The sequence below is a fragment of the Haematobia irritans genome, chromosome 4 (assembly GCF_050003625.1).
Source record: "Haematobia irritans isolate KBUSLIRL chromosome 4, ASM5000362v1, whole genome shotgun sequence".
In the NCBI taxonomy this organism is placed as follows: Eukaryota; Metazoa; Arthropoda; class Insecta; order Diptera; family Muscidae; genus Haematobia; species Haematobia irritans.
In genome coordinates, this window is record NC_134400.1 from 76,778,358 (window position 1) to 76,795,139 (window position 16,782).

General features: G+C 37.1%; 1 protein-coding gene and 2 long non-coding RNA genes across 3 annotated transcripts; 2 read left to right on the forward strand and 1 right to left on the reverse strand.

Moving 5' to 3' along the window:
* Positions 1 to 6,114: 6,114 nt before the first annotated feature.
* LOC142234532 (uncharacterized) lies at positions 6,115 to 7,489 on the reverse strand. The gene is made up of 3 exons (XR_012721639.1): positions 7,338 to 7,489; positions 7,185 to 7,278; positions 6,115 to 7,117 (listed from the first exon to the last, which is right to left on the reverse strand). It is a non-coding gene; the product is annotated as an uncharacterized LOC142234532 (long non-coding RNA).
* Positions 7,490 to 10,338: 2,849 nt separating this feature from the next.
* LOC142233402 (dnaJ homolog subfamily C member 2) lies at positions 10,339 to 12,553 on the forward strand. Its single transcript, XM_075304301.1, has 3 exons — positions 10,339 to 10,656; positions 10,713 to 10,858; positions 11,038 to 12,553. Exons 1-3 carry the CDS (start codon positions 10,421 to 10,423, stop codon positions 12,492 to 12,494), a joined length of 1,839 nt encoding a protein of 612 aa, XP_075160416.1. The 5' UTR covers positions 10,339 to 10,420; the 3' UTR covers positions 12,495 to 12,553.
* A 1,074-nt stretch (positions 12,554 to 13,627) lies between these two features.
* LOC142233403 (uncharacterized) lies at positions 13,628 to 14,522 on the forward strand. The gene is made up of 2 exons (XR_012721401.1): positions 13,628 to 14,256; positions 14,324 to 14,522. It is a non-coding gene; the product is annotated as an uncharacterized LOC142233403 (long non-coding RNA).
* Positions 14,523 to 16,782: the final 2,260 nt, after the last annotated feature.

A 16,782-nucleotide genomic window follows, 5' to 3' on the forward strand; every position in this document is an offset into this window, starting at 1 on the left:
TTTCGAAAAATGATCTAGGACGAAAAATATCCCTATGCTACCAGATTTAGATCTTGGATATGGACCTAAAAAATCAACAAAGAGTTTCTGGAAGAATCTATTCGTGTCACTTGTCCTACCCATGGGTGGACGCATGACATAATTAGGATGTTTCGTGGTCTTACATATCTCACATGCATTTATATAATTCTTCACGTCATTCACCAGATTGGGCCAATAATAGTAACGACGAATCCGCTCCAAAGTTTTATTTATGCCACAATGGGCTGACATGGGATCATCATGGTGACGGCGTAAAATATCAGGAATTAATCCTTTTGGTATCCACAGTTTCCAAGTCAAGTCATCAGTCGTCTGTTCACCCACCGAATGCTCAGTCCTACGGTACAAGTATCCATCAATTACTTTTAAGTCTGGAGTAGAGTTATTATTTTCATCAATTTTCTTTACTAAGTCCTTATATTCATTTGAGGAAAAGTGAGTGGAATTTAGATCCACGAAAACCCCTTTGTCGATCCCTAATTCAGACAGACAACGGACTTCGGACAGATCATCAGTGTTGGCACGAGAAAGTGTATCCGGAACTATGTTCTGAGAGCCTTTGCGGTGTTCAATTTTAAAACGATATCCCTGAAGCTTTAAAGCCCATCGAGCTAGCCTTGTACTTAAGTCGGTTTGGGACATGAGCCATTTTAAGGAGGCGTGATCCGTGATCACCGTGAACTCATGCCCCTCGACATAAGCTCTAAACTTCTTAATGCTTACCAGAGCTGCTAAGCATTCCTGTTCGGTGACACTGTAATTACGTTGGGCTTTGTTGAGTTTCTTAGACATAAAGGCAATAGGAATCTCATCACCCTCCGCATTTTTTTGCACCAGTACGCTTCCTATACCTGTTTTGCTAGCGTCACAGTGTATGTAGAATGGCTGTGAGAAATCGGGGCTATGCAAAACAGGGGCTGAGCTCAAGATGGATTTCAATTCTTCAAAAGACCGTTGAGCTTCGTCATTCCAAACAAATTTTCGATTAGCCTTTAACAAATCAGTTAAAGGAGCTGATATAGCAGCATAATTCCGAATAAATTTCCTATACCAACCTGACATCCCTAAAAATCGTCTGACCTGCTTCACAGACCTAGGTGTCGGAAAATCGGTTATAGCGGAAATCTTTTCTGGGTCTGTACGAATCACCCCGTCCCCAACCACATGACCTAAATAGCGGACTTCTGTCATACAAAATTTGCTTTTCTCAACATTAATTGTCAGTCCGGAGGCACGTAAAGACTTAGCCACTTCCTCTAAAACTTGCAAATGACGCCCAAATGTAGCAGATACCACCAAGAGATCATCCAGATAAACAAAAACCTCTGTCCTGAGAGTCGCTGGTATCACTTTATCCATTAGCCTAGACATTGTCTGAGGTGCATTGCACAATCCGAAAGGCATAACTTTAAAGTGATACAACGGTCTCCCAGGTACAGTGAAAGCTGTTTTTTCTTTCGATGATTGCTCCAGGGGTATTTGCCAAAACGCGTCCTTAAGGTCAATGCTACTAATAAATTCTGCCTTTGGCAAACGACTCAATATGCCGTCTATGTGAGGAAGCGGGTAAGCATCGCCGATGGTCACAGAATTAATTTTTCTACTGTCCAGGCACAATCGGTTCTTGCCAGGTTTTCTGTGAAGAACAACTGGAGATGACCAAGCGCTATTCGACTCTTCTATTACACCCATCGCAATCATACGATCGAGCTCTTCATAAATAAGTTTCTCAATAGCGGGAGAAACGGGAAAATGCCTTTGTTTTATAGGCTTGGCATCACCAGTGTCAATAATATGGCACAACACGTTTGTCCTGCCAAGACCCTCCTTCGAAAATGACGGAAACTTCTCAATCACACACCGAAGTTCCACTTCCTGGTCATCAGTCAAAAAACGCCTATCTAAAACATCACTAACAGACGGGGTATCACGAACTACACCTGGCAGCAACGATGCTGGCAACAAATCAAAAGATTTCCAAAAATCCATCCCCAAAATCAAATTTTGAGACAAGCTCGGGACAATAAATAAAGTTATGGGCGACTCTCTTCCTCTAAAAACTATTTTCGTTTCCAAAACACCCTTCACATCCTGCCGCCTACCATCAGCTGTGGTAACTGAGGTAGCAAGTTTACGAAATCTTTCGTTTGAATTAAGAACATCCCTTGCAGCCTCAGCACCCAGACAGGAAACAGATGCCCCGGTATCCAACAACCCAAGCAGGTTTTTGTTCAATAGACAAACTTCGGCATACGGACGGACATCACCAGGACTATCGATAACTGAAATAGCAAAAAGTTTCCTAACTGTTTTAGCCCTCTTCCAGAATTTCCCCATTCGAATCGCAGAACGTGTAGGTCCCTTATCATCACCAAAAATTCTAGCTCTAGCCTCATAATACAGTCTTAAACGCTCGTGTAGAGGTTTTAAAGGTCTAGGACCACTATTAGAATTAGCCAATGGCTGAACCCTTGTGGTTCGATTGAAAGTCATATATTTATTTTCCCTAAAAGTATCCAGTATCGCAGTGTCACATTTGGGTATCTCGTCACAAGAATTAGTTAACAATTTTAGTTTGATTCCTTCAGGTTTGATTTGAGTGCACCCTTCGGTGGGTTCGCACGGAAGTTTTTTTGAATTGGAAGCACATTTCTGACAATTTGGTTTATACATATCAGGCATACCACAACCATAACAAAAAATTGTCCTTTCAGCCACACAATCCTGATACCGGTGACCTGACTGGCGGCAATTCCAACAAATTAAGTTCACCTCAGAGATTTCCTCCAGTTCCAGCAATTGTGGAGAATCAATACCGTCACTTTCAATTTCAGAAATCCGTTTCGAAAAATTATTGGACCTAGTGTTTAATACACCATGTCTGGCTTTTATATCCTGAATGAAAAATTCACGACGACGGCATATCTCTCGCAACTGACCCACAGAATCAATAGACATATTCAGTATTTCATGCTGTATCTCCGGAAGTAAATTCCTTCTCAAAATTTCGACAAGAGTCCGATCAGATAAAGGTTGATTAAGGCGATCTACTAAATCAATCACCGACTCATAAAACACATCAAAAGGCTCATTAGGTCTCTGTTTACGATCACGAATCATCACCCGAAAATCCATATCAGTACGAGAATCACGATATTGCTCACGTAAAGCCTTACACAAATCAGACCAACGGAAACTGCCAGCTGACTTATGAAAACGCCAGAACCAATCACTTGCCTTCCCTTCGAATAACATACTAGCATTCCCACACAAAATGTCAAAATTCCCATTTAATGTTTGTCTGGTCAAAGCCTCAGCCCTATAAATGAAATTATCTACTGGCAAACAATTCGAACCACCATTGAATTTAAGTCTCCAATTATGCAGAATTTGACTCACCCGGTCGGGCCGAAACAACAAATCAGTCACAGTGTCATTGTGGCTAGAATGATTTTCACCCACAACCGGGACGACGTTAACATTGTTAACTCGATTCGAATCCTGAGGCTGTATTCCCAAAAGTTGCTCCAATGTACGTTGCTCTACATCAGGCAATGTGCGCATCGGAGGATTTTCCCTCAAATTAGGTGAAGATGAATGAGAAATATTTACAGGATTGACAGAATTCAAACGCGATATACTAGCTTCAACACTTCTCTCAACCAAAGTAGAAATTTGCGAGGTCAAAGCTGATAATAATTGAGTATGCTGTTCCGAGACCATCGAAGAAATAATTTCCTTCAAAGCGGTGTTCGAAATGTTAGGATCGCCCACAACAGTATTTACAGGCACATTCTCAGATTGAATCCGATCCGACAAAGGACTACCTGTTTCCCTAATTGAATCAAAATTCTTCGCCTTTGCCGCAGACCTCGTATGAACTCCATGATTTCTAGAACTAGAAGCCCCATCATCCTTAGTAATCTTAACACCACAATTCGGACAATTCTGGTTAGTACGAACATAATTAGAAACACATACTCTATGAAATCGATGTCTACAAACAGTTTCAGCAATAGTGGTCTTATCAGAAAAGACCTGAGCGCAAATTGTGCAAACACTATCATCAGACACATTCATAGCACCTGCACTAGCAGCCTCAGGACTTTTGTGCACAGGCATCCTTACGAAAAAAGAATAACCCGCAACCGAAATACAAAATCAAAATAAGCAACCCAAAAAAAATGCCTAAAACAAATCGCCCTCAAGACCGTTCCCAAAAACAAAAATAATGCAAAATATCAATAAAAAAAATATCCCAAGCTAATCTTCATAAAAAAAAATTAGTTTGATTTCTAAACCACTGCCGGAATAAGATTGGGGTGTAAAACTAGATTAAAATACAATTTATCCACACCTGAATATACATAGAAATATAGAAAAGAATTACATTTGAGTTTTCACTTTGGCTAATCATGTCATCGTTAACATAATCATATTCCAAGAGTGAAAAAAAAAAAGTGTAAACCATTTATAGAATCGATTTTCAAAGTCAGAATCGGAAATACATTCCAAAGGCTGAATTCTATTAAAATATCGACAAAATAAATACTTAACACGACAGAATAGAAAAAAAAATAGATGATTTGATAAAATCTATATCCGGTTATGTCTGCAAGCACCACTGCTTCTAACAGATCATAAATTCCAATGATAAAAAATTTCACCAACAGGGAAAAAACTAACAGAATATAAAGTGAAAAACCTGAAAATTAGTAGGAGCTGAGTGTATTTACTACGATATAACAATATCAAGAAGTGTTTTCCCATGAAAAAAAAATATAATTGAATTTGTTCATAACACTCGGGCCCCACGTTCTGGGCGCCAAAACTTTTATAATTGTAGCATACAACGGTTCAAAATAAATAGGAAAAGGATCCTACATTTCTGTGGAAAGTGATAATAGCGTAGCACGCATGTCTATCCGGCCTACTTGCTCGTCGGTGGTGTGGGATCTTGCCATTTCACTCGCCTGAATCGCTACCATAAAATTTTAATGAATAATTGCTGCGTGCTCATAAAGACGAAAACGATTGTTTTCCAAAAAAAAACAGTAACAGAAGAAAGAAAGTATAATTGAAACAGATACTCAGGAACAGATTGCTATGCGGCTGAGATGATATTTAGCCACCAATTGCCCACCCATCCTGTCTACCTAGTATCCAAACGAAATTCAATTGATAGACCCACGATACCACCCCTCTTCTACATTCCGGCTGGAAGAAATCAAACTAAGTTCTGGATCTAGTGCATTGTGACAATGAATCCACTTTTATTAAACAAAAACCCACAATGAATTTTCATTACGATGGCTTAGATTCAATGATTCATAATTATTTTCATTTTCAGCGCAAATACAGTTCAACGTCTTATTCTAAATTAACATAGAAATAAAATTCAGAATTTACTGTCTAAAAATCTTATATATACTAATATCCGAAAACAGCAATGAATAAAGTAGAAAAAAAAATAAATTAGTCGGCTATTAATTTCGCCTTCAATACTTGATTAGATAAAGTGATAGTTCATGTAAATAATTAAATGAGTTACTAGCAATTGCCCTAGTAATAGAATTCAGTTGTAATTGATCATATAATTAATCGACATTAGGCATAAAAGAGAAATCGAATTACGTTCAATGAAGAGTTTAAGTTAGAAATTTACAATTGGCTTTTGGTTAAACGAAAATGGAATGTCTCATACATGTGGACAAAAAAAAAACATCAGCTGATTCACTGTAGATCATTGATCTCATTAAACGCATAAATGATATTTGGGCAACAGTCTCCCGCAATTGAATTGGAGAAGTTAATTGAGTTCAAGTGACATGAATTTTCAAATTTAATCTTTATACATGTGAACAGATATGTTGTTTGCAATACCAAAAGTAATCTTCAAAATCGCGACAATGTTTTCCAATGGTGTTTCAAAGTTCTATGGTGACATACGACACAGTTGTAGACTCTATATGTTGGCATGGGTACTGTTAGCACAAATGCACATTTCAACAATGGCTTTAAAACTGTATAAACAAAATTGGGGATTTGACCACTCATGCCATCATTTCCAAACTAGGCTAACTACAACTATTTCGTATGCACTCTAACCAAAGAGCCATCTATCTCGTTTTTCTGAGATTGAAAGCAATCCTGTCATTAAAACGGAAATCAATATATAAGATTGATATTAAATTTAAATTACAGACAGGAAATATGCATTTCAATTTCAGAAATTAAATTAAAATGAATTTAATTATATTTTGGACAAACGTCTCTCCGAACTATAACGGTTCTCTGTTATATTCAGTGAGAGCATGTCTCATATGCAATAGTGAGAAATTAAAATAAACCACTTACTTGTTAGCTCAGGTCCATCGATGAAAGGCCTTTCAAGACGAATGGATTTTGATGTTGCTAGTGAGGGTTTAACATATTTATGTATGCACATGTCATGATGTTGATTTGTATGATATTTACGTGTGTGTGTATATTCAAATTCACTTAATTATCTTTCATATGCATTGCCACAACGAAACCAATGTTCTTTGTCAGTAATGTTTATATCAAATTGCATTAAATTATCTAATTATATTCCACTCAGAGCAAAAATCGCTTTTTTTTTTTTTTTTTTTTTTTGAAATAAAAAAAAACACTTCACTTTTATGCCTTTATGTTCGATAATGTTAAGGAAAATTATTTTCTATTTAGTACAACACTAGTTATAGCGAACCATGACGAAATTCAAATATATACAATTCTCGGAATTTCCACCAATTAATTTGCGGGAACAATCAAATGCATCTGGTGATCTCTACTCGAGCCAACACTGGACAAATTCAACGGAGTACAGATCAACTTATTCCTCCGGAGAAAAATTGTTTAAGTGTTAGAGGAGATCACTTAGAAAACACAGGCCCTGGCAAAATACACCTCCGAAATCTCCCCTTTTCCAATTCTCAGGCACGATATCTCCGCCGACCAAACTCCACCGGCGAGTGAACTTTACGGAATGACTAAATTGAAACATAGAAGGCTACGTTGGCGAGAGTCAAATCTGGTTGGGCAGTCTCCAAAGCTGAGGACAAATAAGAAAAACAATGTCACAACCCAAAATTTATAAGAGAGTCGTGGATCAATCTTACCATGAATTCTCTATGAGATTGGTAGATAATTTTGTAGAATGCAATAAGTTTGGAAGATTCTCTCCACCCCGTGCGTGAAAAAATGATTTACCGCCTATAAACTGAATATTGTAAGAATAAAGCGAACACTTGTGAATGCGCATTTAAACTTACTCCAAATATTATAGATTGATGTAATAGCAAAATAATAGGAAATATTTACGGACTTATAAATTTGTTCACGTAATTTTATGCGAACCTAAATAATAATTTTACCACAAAATTCCAAAAAACAAAATAATAAAATAAAAAAACGGTCAAATTCAGGCTTCACTATATAACACGGTGTTACTTGGAGGAAACTCAGGGTAGAAAAAAACATGTCGCAGCATTCCTCTACGCTTTTAAACCCCCTAAACTTTCCAGAATTACACCAACACTACAAAATTCCAATCCAAACATGGCTGCCAAAATTGAGTATAATCTCACAGCAAAATGAAAATGTATTTATTACCCTGACGCTTTATGCACTTCTTCGCCCTGTACTAAAGTTCAAATCCACGGAAAAAAAAAATAAAATCACTGTTACTGCAATAATGAACACAAGAAAAAATTAAATAAATAAAAAAAATGAAATTGGTTTGTGACGGGTTTCGAACCTGGACATTCGGATTCGCAGCCGGATGTCATACCATTGTGCTGTCGACCAATGACTTCCACAAGCAGATATAGGCAAATGTGAATATCCCTCTCTTACACCTCATAATATCTCTCTCACACTTCATAATTAGTTTTGTTGTCTTACGGTCAAATACAGCAATGAGAAAAACAATATAATATACAAATACTCATATTAATATGCCATTGAAAAACGGATACGGAAAAAAATACCAACACATCTACAAGCGCCTCTACAATATCCTGTCTTTATCGGATATGTCATCAACCTTACACTTCAACTTTTCACACCAGTTCTTGAGCACGTTCCCATCGTTGGAAATTTATATAAATGTACAAAATTGTTGCATTTAAAATAACACTTTTTAGAAAACATCGTTAAACTTTATATTGTTAAACTTTATACTGGTGAACTTTTAGCGTCTTTTCATTCCCTTTCAATGTACCTTTATTTCGAATTTCGATATAACGGTTAACCAAAGTGGAACAAAAACTAAAAGTGTCCATACACTTATCAGCAATCAAAAAAATATTGCAGGCATAACAGTCAACGTAGAATCAACTAACCAATGCAAGATTACTTGCTCCATCGGTGAAAAAATCATTTTGAAGCCAATATCCACAACGTTTATGGTATAGTGTAGCAATCACTCATAGAAAAATGTTTGCTAAACCCAGCAGTCGATGTCTGCTGTTATATTTTTGTACTTCATGGCCTAATAAACAAATTATAAACTTTTTTAGGTTATAAATTTTCCCCAAGGCATATTTAAGAAACAAAAGTAGTTTTTGGTATAGTTTTCACTTTAATATACTTACGAGCTCATAAGTACGATCAGCAAACATTTTGTTTGCTGTTATGCCTATATTAAGATTTTTGGTCAAATACTATAGATATTCTTAAAATACTGTTTTAATTATATTAGGGTAGCTCCTACGTTCACATTTTTATTCGTTTCAGCCAAAATAAAACATGTTTTAGTGTAATCGAGCTTAAAAAATAGCAGGAAATGTTTGTTATTCCAGCAAACAGTGACTGCTGCCCCTTTTTTAGCAGACTTTCTGCTGTTTTAGCAGACTTTTCTGCTGTCCCTACTAACAAATTTCTTTGTGTGATTGATTTCCCTTTTTTCACTATATATGAAACAGCAAGTAATTTAGTTAAACAAGCATACATTATGTGACAAGTGAACATACCAACCACTCTACATAAAAATATAGTTTCCTATTCAAAGTCGTACACCTGTAGAATTTATTTGAAATAAATACACATTTAAAAGTATTTTTTAATTATATACAAATTTAGTTTTTTATTCACAATCATTTAAATTTATTTATGTATCATTGTGATATACGTTACGAAGAAGTCAATACAACTTGAAAAAATATGCGTTACGTTTCAACAATGCTATACAACCAGGTTGCACGGACATATTTCCTACATATTTTGTTCTGTGTGGGCAAAAATATCCCTACTGGAAAAATGAATTTGCATCATCTTTAAAATGAATGTCTTTGCCAAAGAAAATGAACGTCTTTGCCAAAGATGTGTATGAAGATGTCTAAAATGAACATCGTTGACATGTCTACCATAAAATTTGGCATGTATTGTGAGGTAATAAGGTGACATTCTTTAATACACCGTTCATATTTTAAGTTTATCCCTTCGATAATAGGGCTGTTTTCTTTTAGTACTGGATGCAACAATTGTATGAGCTATCCAGTGTGCCAAATCGATACGAATTCTCGGCAATGACTAAATAATCGGTAAATGTGTTATCGATCCTATAAACATGCAGCAGTAACGATTATGCCTTCAGACTTAACATATAGTGTGGCCAATATATGGGATATGTTCGACACGAGCACTGTCGTTCGGATAAACTTATAGTCTGCAAGGCGCATAACCAATCCCATATAGTGGTCACACAATAAGTTATGCTCGAAGACATACAGCCTGTTTCTGTATGTCGAACGAGCTTTATCGATCGGCTGAATTTCATAGAAACAGCTGAGTTTTGGTTATAAATTCAGCTGTTTTCCCCATTTCGTTCGATCGGTTTACCTCGATTGACATATAGAAACAGGCTTATATGCGCTTTACAGACTATCAGTTATTCCGGAGATTTGTAAAGAATCTTACAGTGTGTCGGATCGATACGACTTGTGGGCGTTGACTAAATAATCGGTAAATGTGTTATCGATCCCATAAACATGCAGCAGTATCGATTATGCCTTCGGACTTAACTTACAATATGCATAATATATGGGATATGTTCGACACGAGCACTGTCGTCCAGAATAACTTATAGTCTGTAAAGCTCATAAAGCGCAATAATCGATACTGCTGCTTGTTATGCGCCGTGCAGAGTATAAGTTTATCCGGACGACAGTGGTCGTGTCCAACATATCCCATATATTGGCCACATTATAGATGTATTGATATATGAACAACCCATTACAATGTGATTTCCCAGTAATGGTAATAATGGTAAAATAGCATTACAAAACGTTGGCTACTCTGTCTGTGCACATTTTGTGTTATGTATTTTGCTGTAAATTAATTAATCGGATAAGAAATGTCGGATTTTGAGGAAGTAGTGTGTTCATTTGCTACTTTTCGTAGAAAGGTTGAAAGAATTGGTCCGGCTTATTTAAACTCAAAAAGAAGACAAACCGAAAATGTTGTTCGCAGTGAATCTGTGGAAAAATTGGTCGATGGTTTCGAAGTGGATGTTAATTACTTAAAGTCCCTAGACCCAAAAGAATGGAAAGACCAGGACCACTATGCAGTTTTGGGCCTTGCAAATTTACGGTGAGCTTGACATTTTTATTATGTAGAGAACACCACAAAAATTCTTTAATTCATAGGTTTAATGCCACTGATGAGGATATACGAAGAGCGTACAGGAAGATGGTACTACAACACCATCCTGACAAACGTAAAGCGAAAGGCGAAGAAGTGAAAACTGATGACGATTATTTCACATGCATTACGAAAGCGTATGAAACTTTGGGTAAGATAATCAGTAAACGAAGTTATTCCTTCCTTAACATTCCGATTTGGTATGATTTGCACGATTTATGATAAATTAGTAAAAAGTTATAGAAAAAAATATTAGCAAATTTTATTGTTTCGGAATGTACGGTATGCAACGCTTATGAAAACATTGATTCATATGTCTGTGTCTAATAGGTACTCCTAAAACAAGACGATCCTATGATTCAGTTGATCCCGAGTTTGATGATTCCTTTCCTACACAAACTGATATTGATAATAAATATTACGAGTCGTTCCAAAAATATTTTGAGTTAAACGCCAGATGGAGCGAACGGAAAGGAGTTCCATCCTTTGGCGATATGAATTCTCCTAGGGAAGAGGTAGAGAGATTTTACAGCTTTTGGTACGATTTTAAATCTTGGCGCGAGTTTAGCTATTTGGATGAGGAGGACAAAGAGAAGGGTCAGGACAGAGATGAGCGCCGTTGGATTGAAAAGGAAAATAAAGCTGCAAGGATAAAGAGAAAGAAAGAAGAAATGATGCGCATTCGAGGCCTAGTTGATCTGGCATACAACAACGACAAGCGTATACAAAAGTTTAAAAATGAAGAAAAGGAGAAAAAGCTTGCTGCAAAACGGGCCAAAATGGATGCAGCGCAGGCACAAAAAGCAGAACAAGAAAGGGCGCTGCGGGAGGCTCAAATGGCGAAGGAACGAGCGGAAAAGGCGGAGCAGAAGAGAATAGAACAAATAAGGATTGAAAGGGAACAAGTAAAAAAGGCCATAAAAAAGGAAAGAAAACTGCTGCGTGATAAATGTAAAGACCATAAATACTTTGGAAGCAATGACAAAGAAAATTTGAAAAATATGGAAGGTGTTGAGAAAATTTGTGAGACATTTTCTCTTAGTGAACTCCAAGAGCTAAATAAAAAAATGGAAAAGTCTCCCAAAGACAATTTTTTCGCTGCTCTTAAGTTAGCCGATTCAAAAATTAAAGCTGAATTGGAAGGTATAAGTCAAACCCAGATGAAGAATAGGACAAATACCAAAACCGATGGCGCCATTAGGGAGGTGAAAAGGACGGAAATTTGGTCCAATGAAAATGTACAACTTCTTATAAAAGCTGTAAATTTATTCCCTGCAGGAACATCCCAACGTTGGGATGTTATCGCATCGTTTATAAATCAGCATTCATCAGGAAATACGACTATTACAGCTCGCGACGTTCTTAATAAAGCGAAAGCTCTGCAGAACAGTGATTTTTCAAAAAACACGCTTAAAACTCAAGCAAACGATGCTGCATTTGAGAGCTTTGAAAAATCAAAAAAAGAAGTACTAACATCTTCAGATATTACTCTGAACACGGAAACATCTCACGAAATAAGTTTGAATGGTGAATCCAAAGAGAATCAGACAAATGGTACTAATGTAAAACAATCAAAGGCCTCCGCTCCAGTTACAAAATCCTGGTCTAAAGAGGAACAAGCATTGTTGGAACAGGCTATTAAAACGTATCCTATATCAACTCCAGATCGTTGGGACCGCATTGCTGAATGTATTCCTAATAGGTCTAAGAAAGATTGTTTGCGCAGAGTAAAAGAGTTGGTTGAATTAGTAAATTCAAAGAAAGAAGCCAAGCAAAGTTTGAAATGATTTGAATTTGTTGAAACATTATTTTAAATTTACTTAAATAAACGATTAATGCAATTGAATTTGTTCGTTGACACTTTGGGAATCTGTATTGAAACAAACATATTCATTTCACCACTTGACCAGCTGTCATCTGGTGGTAAGGTAGGTTAGGTTAAATTTGCAGCCCGATTAAGATTCAGGCTCACTTAGACTATTCAGTCCATTGTGATGCCACATTAACTAAAAGTACCTATTACTTCTGGCACTTCTAGTTTTAACCGCTGAACCTTCTTGATTATTTTTCTTTGTTGAACCAACCGGATTGTTCCAAAAACATTAGCAAACTGCTTAAGTTATCGTTTTCCGGATCCGCCAGTAATCTGAAGCTATATGCTCCTAAAAGTTGCTTGCGCTTTACACAAAATGCAGGGTACTCACACAAGAGGTGTTTAATTGATTCCTTTTCCTCCGCATCATGACAGCTCATACAATAGTCATTATACATCGCGCCTATAGCAAAATCGGCTATCAGGCAGCGACCCGTTATAGCAGATATCAGGATTGATATCGGACGTCTCGAGAACACTAGCATATCTAGTGTGCGGTTTAAGTTTAAATGGGGCCATATTTGCTTAGTGTCGTTACAGCCCTTGCAATTATCCCATCGAACATTTGCCATCATAACAGCCTTCTCACGCAGCATGAGCTTGCAGGTAGCCAGGGGCATACCAACAGATTCTAGTTCCCCTGGAATATGTAAGGTAGTCCCTAGCCTTGCCAACTCATCCGCTTCGCAGTTCCCTGGTATGTTCCTATGGCCAGGCACCCATATTAGGTGAATATTGTACTGTTCAGCCATCTCATTGAGAGATTTGCGGGAGTCGATGGCCGTTTTCGAGTTGAGGAACACAGAGTCCAAGGATTTTATTGCAGGTTGACTGTCTGAGTATATATTAATGCCCATATTTTTTGGAACATTACTTCTCATCCAATTCGCCACCTCTCTTATTGCTAATATTTCAGCCTGAAAAACACTACAGTGATTAGGTAATCTTTTCGCTATTCGAAGTTCCAGATCATTATAATATACTCCGAAACCCAATTGTCCATCCAATTTGGAACCATCAGTGTAGAAATCTATATATTCTTTATTCCCCGGGGTCTGTGTGCACCACGCCTCACTGTTGGAGATTAGAGTCTCAAACTTTTTGTCGAAAAGTGGACTCGCCAAAGTGTAATCCACTACGTTAGGCACATCTGGCATTATTTTTAGGACCAAACTGTGATCGTAACTTTTTTCCGACCACAGCGATAGATCGCGCAACCGCACAGCCGTTGTTGCAGCTGACAGTTTGGCCAAAATGTCTAAAGGCAATAGATGCAGCATGACATTAAGGGAATTTGTTCCTGTCTTGCTGAATGCGCCTGAGATACACAAACACGCCATACGCTGAACTTTGTCTAAACTTGTTGGCTGGTGAAGTGCCTGCCACCAGACTACAACACCATGTATCATATATACCCTGCCAGCATTTCAAAGTTCCATTTCATCCTCATCGCTACCACAGACTCGTAAATGTCACCACAACCATCGCGAACTGTGATGGGGGAAGCATATCAAAAAGTACAAAATGTACATGAACGTATTTTGCCATCACTACTGTTAGAAGAGCCATTTTATTTTTTGTGAAACGCCAAGCGCAACCAGCTTGTTATATTTTATTTAAATAAAAACGAAAATAAAGTTCTGAAAACATAGATATTACGCTTAAAATTGTGAAAGGTATATGGTGAACAATTTTCGACTTTCCAAATAGAATAAAGTGATCGTTTTTCAAATATTTTTCCAGGCACGCTGTCTCCATCGAAAATAAACAAACTGGCTGATAGACGCTGCAATATGTAACTTGCTACTTAAAACTCAACATCATTCTTTTATTAATGCAAAAAATTATGTTAAATGTGATTAGATAAACCGAAAAATGTTATATTTATAAGAAATTATAAATGTTTAATCAAATCAATAAACATCTACACAATCGTGTTTTACTTGACCACAATGATTCTTCTACAATTACCTTAAAATGCACTTTTTCTGATAGTTTGCAGGGGTTCTTATTGGCGTCCTTCGAAATTGATCTAAATAGGCACCTAATAATTGCACTGATGAGAAACTTTTTCGTAGTAACTTGGCGTGGTACAACTTCTCAATAGTAACGGCGCTTTTCCGACGAGTTTTTGATGTCGTATATGATTGTTTTCGACGTAGTGGGGATTCTCAGAAGCGCCCCCAAATTCAAAAAATGTTGGTAGGGTAGACTCTCTATTCAACCGTCGAACGGAACGGACGTGTTTTTTAATAGCGGATAAAATCATCGTAATAAGTACCTACTACGAATTTCAAGTGTGGTGGGATATTAGGCCACCATGCAGAGAAATTCAAAGACATCCACTGGGTTGCTAACTTCAGGGCCCAGTGGACGGGTATCGACTGGAGTTATAAATTTGGGCAATGATCAAGAGTTAGGCCCAATTAGTCCTAAACAGTGATGCCAGCAAGTTTTTTGAAAATTCCCTACGCGGCTCCTAAAAAATCCCTTTTTTTCCCTACGCCTAAAATTTTTTTCCCTACGATACTAAATTCAAACAAATTTGGCAAGAAAATGACAAATATTTTATATTGAATTCAATTTCTTTAAAATTAATAGTCAGGGATTATATCCTTCAATAAATGACCAAATGTTCAATAATATGAATATTGCCATTTTTATTCGGACGACGTTTTTCTTGTGGACTTTAATGGCTATCGGCTATCAGGCAGCGACCCGTTATAGCAGATATCAGGATTGATATCGGACGTCTCGAGAACACTAGCATATCTAGTGTGCGGTTTAAGTTTAAATGGGGCCATATTTGCTTGGTGTCGTTACAGCCCTTGCAATTATCCCATCGAATATTTGCCATCATAACAGCCTTCTCACGCAGCATGAGCTTGCAGGTAGCCAGGGGCATACCAACAGATTCTAGTTCCCCTGGAATATGTAAGGTAGTCCCTAGCCTTGCCAACTCATCCGCTTCGCAGTTCCCTGGTATGTTCCTATGGCCAGGCACCCATATTAGGTGAATATTGTACTGTTCAGCCATCTCATTGAGAGATTTGCGGCAGTGTTTCTCCATTTCAGATCAATTTACGAACTTTCCACAAGCAACGCATTGGTATTTAAAATCGTAATTTTCGACCGCCTCTAGCCAACGCTTTAATTCCACAATGAGCCAATTTGGTCAAAAAGGCTATTTTCTAAATTTTGTTGGAATGGTTTTATTTTCTTCAATAGACGACATTTTTCTAAGACATTAAAATCTGTTGTGAATGTAACAGTTGTAAAACAGTTTTTGAAGATATTCCGGAATAAAAATCCTACATTTACTTTTTTTATGTTAGCCTCATACAAATGCAGGCCGGTATAATGTCCAAGTCATTCAAACTACATATTATTACAATACTTATTCGAGCTTATTGGACAAGTTCTTTTCAGTAATAGTACTAATTCCCTTAATCTTCTTGTCCAATAGGCTCGAATAAGTATTGTAATAATATTTAATCCTACATTTATGAACACGAATCCGCGTATGCACTGCAAGTGATCTTTGTATTAGAAAATATTGAGAGGCACCAAGTTGAGGAAGCCATCACCTGTTTATGAACCTTAATGGAAGCGTTCATTCCTGCAAATGAAATCTATTTACGCATTTGTAATTAAATACATCTTTTAACGTTACCGCTGAACTTTTCTAAATAAAATCATTACAATAACTTCGTTAACGGTGAATTGCGTATTCCATTCGTTGAAGCTTTGACTACCATATATTTTGGATATTCAAATATCTGGAATATTAAGGAAAAGTACTCTTCTTGTTGCAAAATGTAGTAAACTCTGGAAATTGGAAAAATTCCCTACATTTGTAGAAAAAAATAAAAATCTGTCCTTTTTTCCCTACAGATGTAATTTTAGGAAAAAATCCCTACAAAAAAGGATTTTTCCCTACACATGGCATCACTGGTCCTAAAGAAATTAGGATCAGTCGACCCAAGCACGTTGTCGGCTAAACAAACCGATTCCTTAAAATGGGCTCAAGGAATTCTTGAGGCTGGAAAAAGGGAACGATCACCGGATGAGCTGCCATCCTCCTCGTTTGCCTCAGTTGCTAAAGACAGCCTTGTGATGGCTATCATAAATAAAGGAGCATTGGACGGTATGGTTCCAAAGCAAAAATGGGGGGAAATTGAGAATGCTTTGTCTGGCGTCTA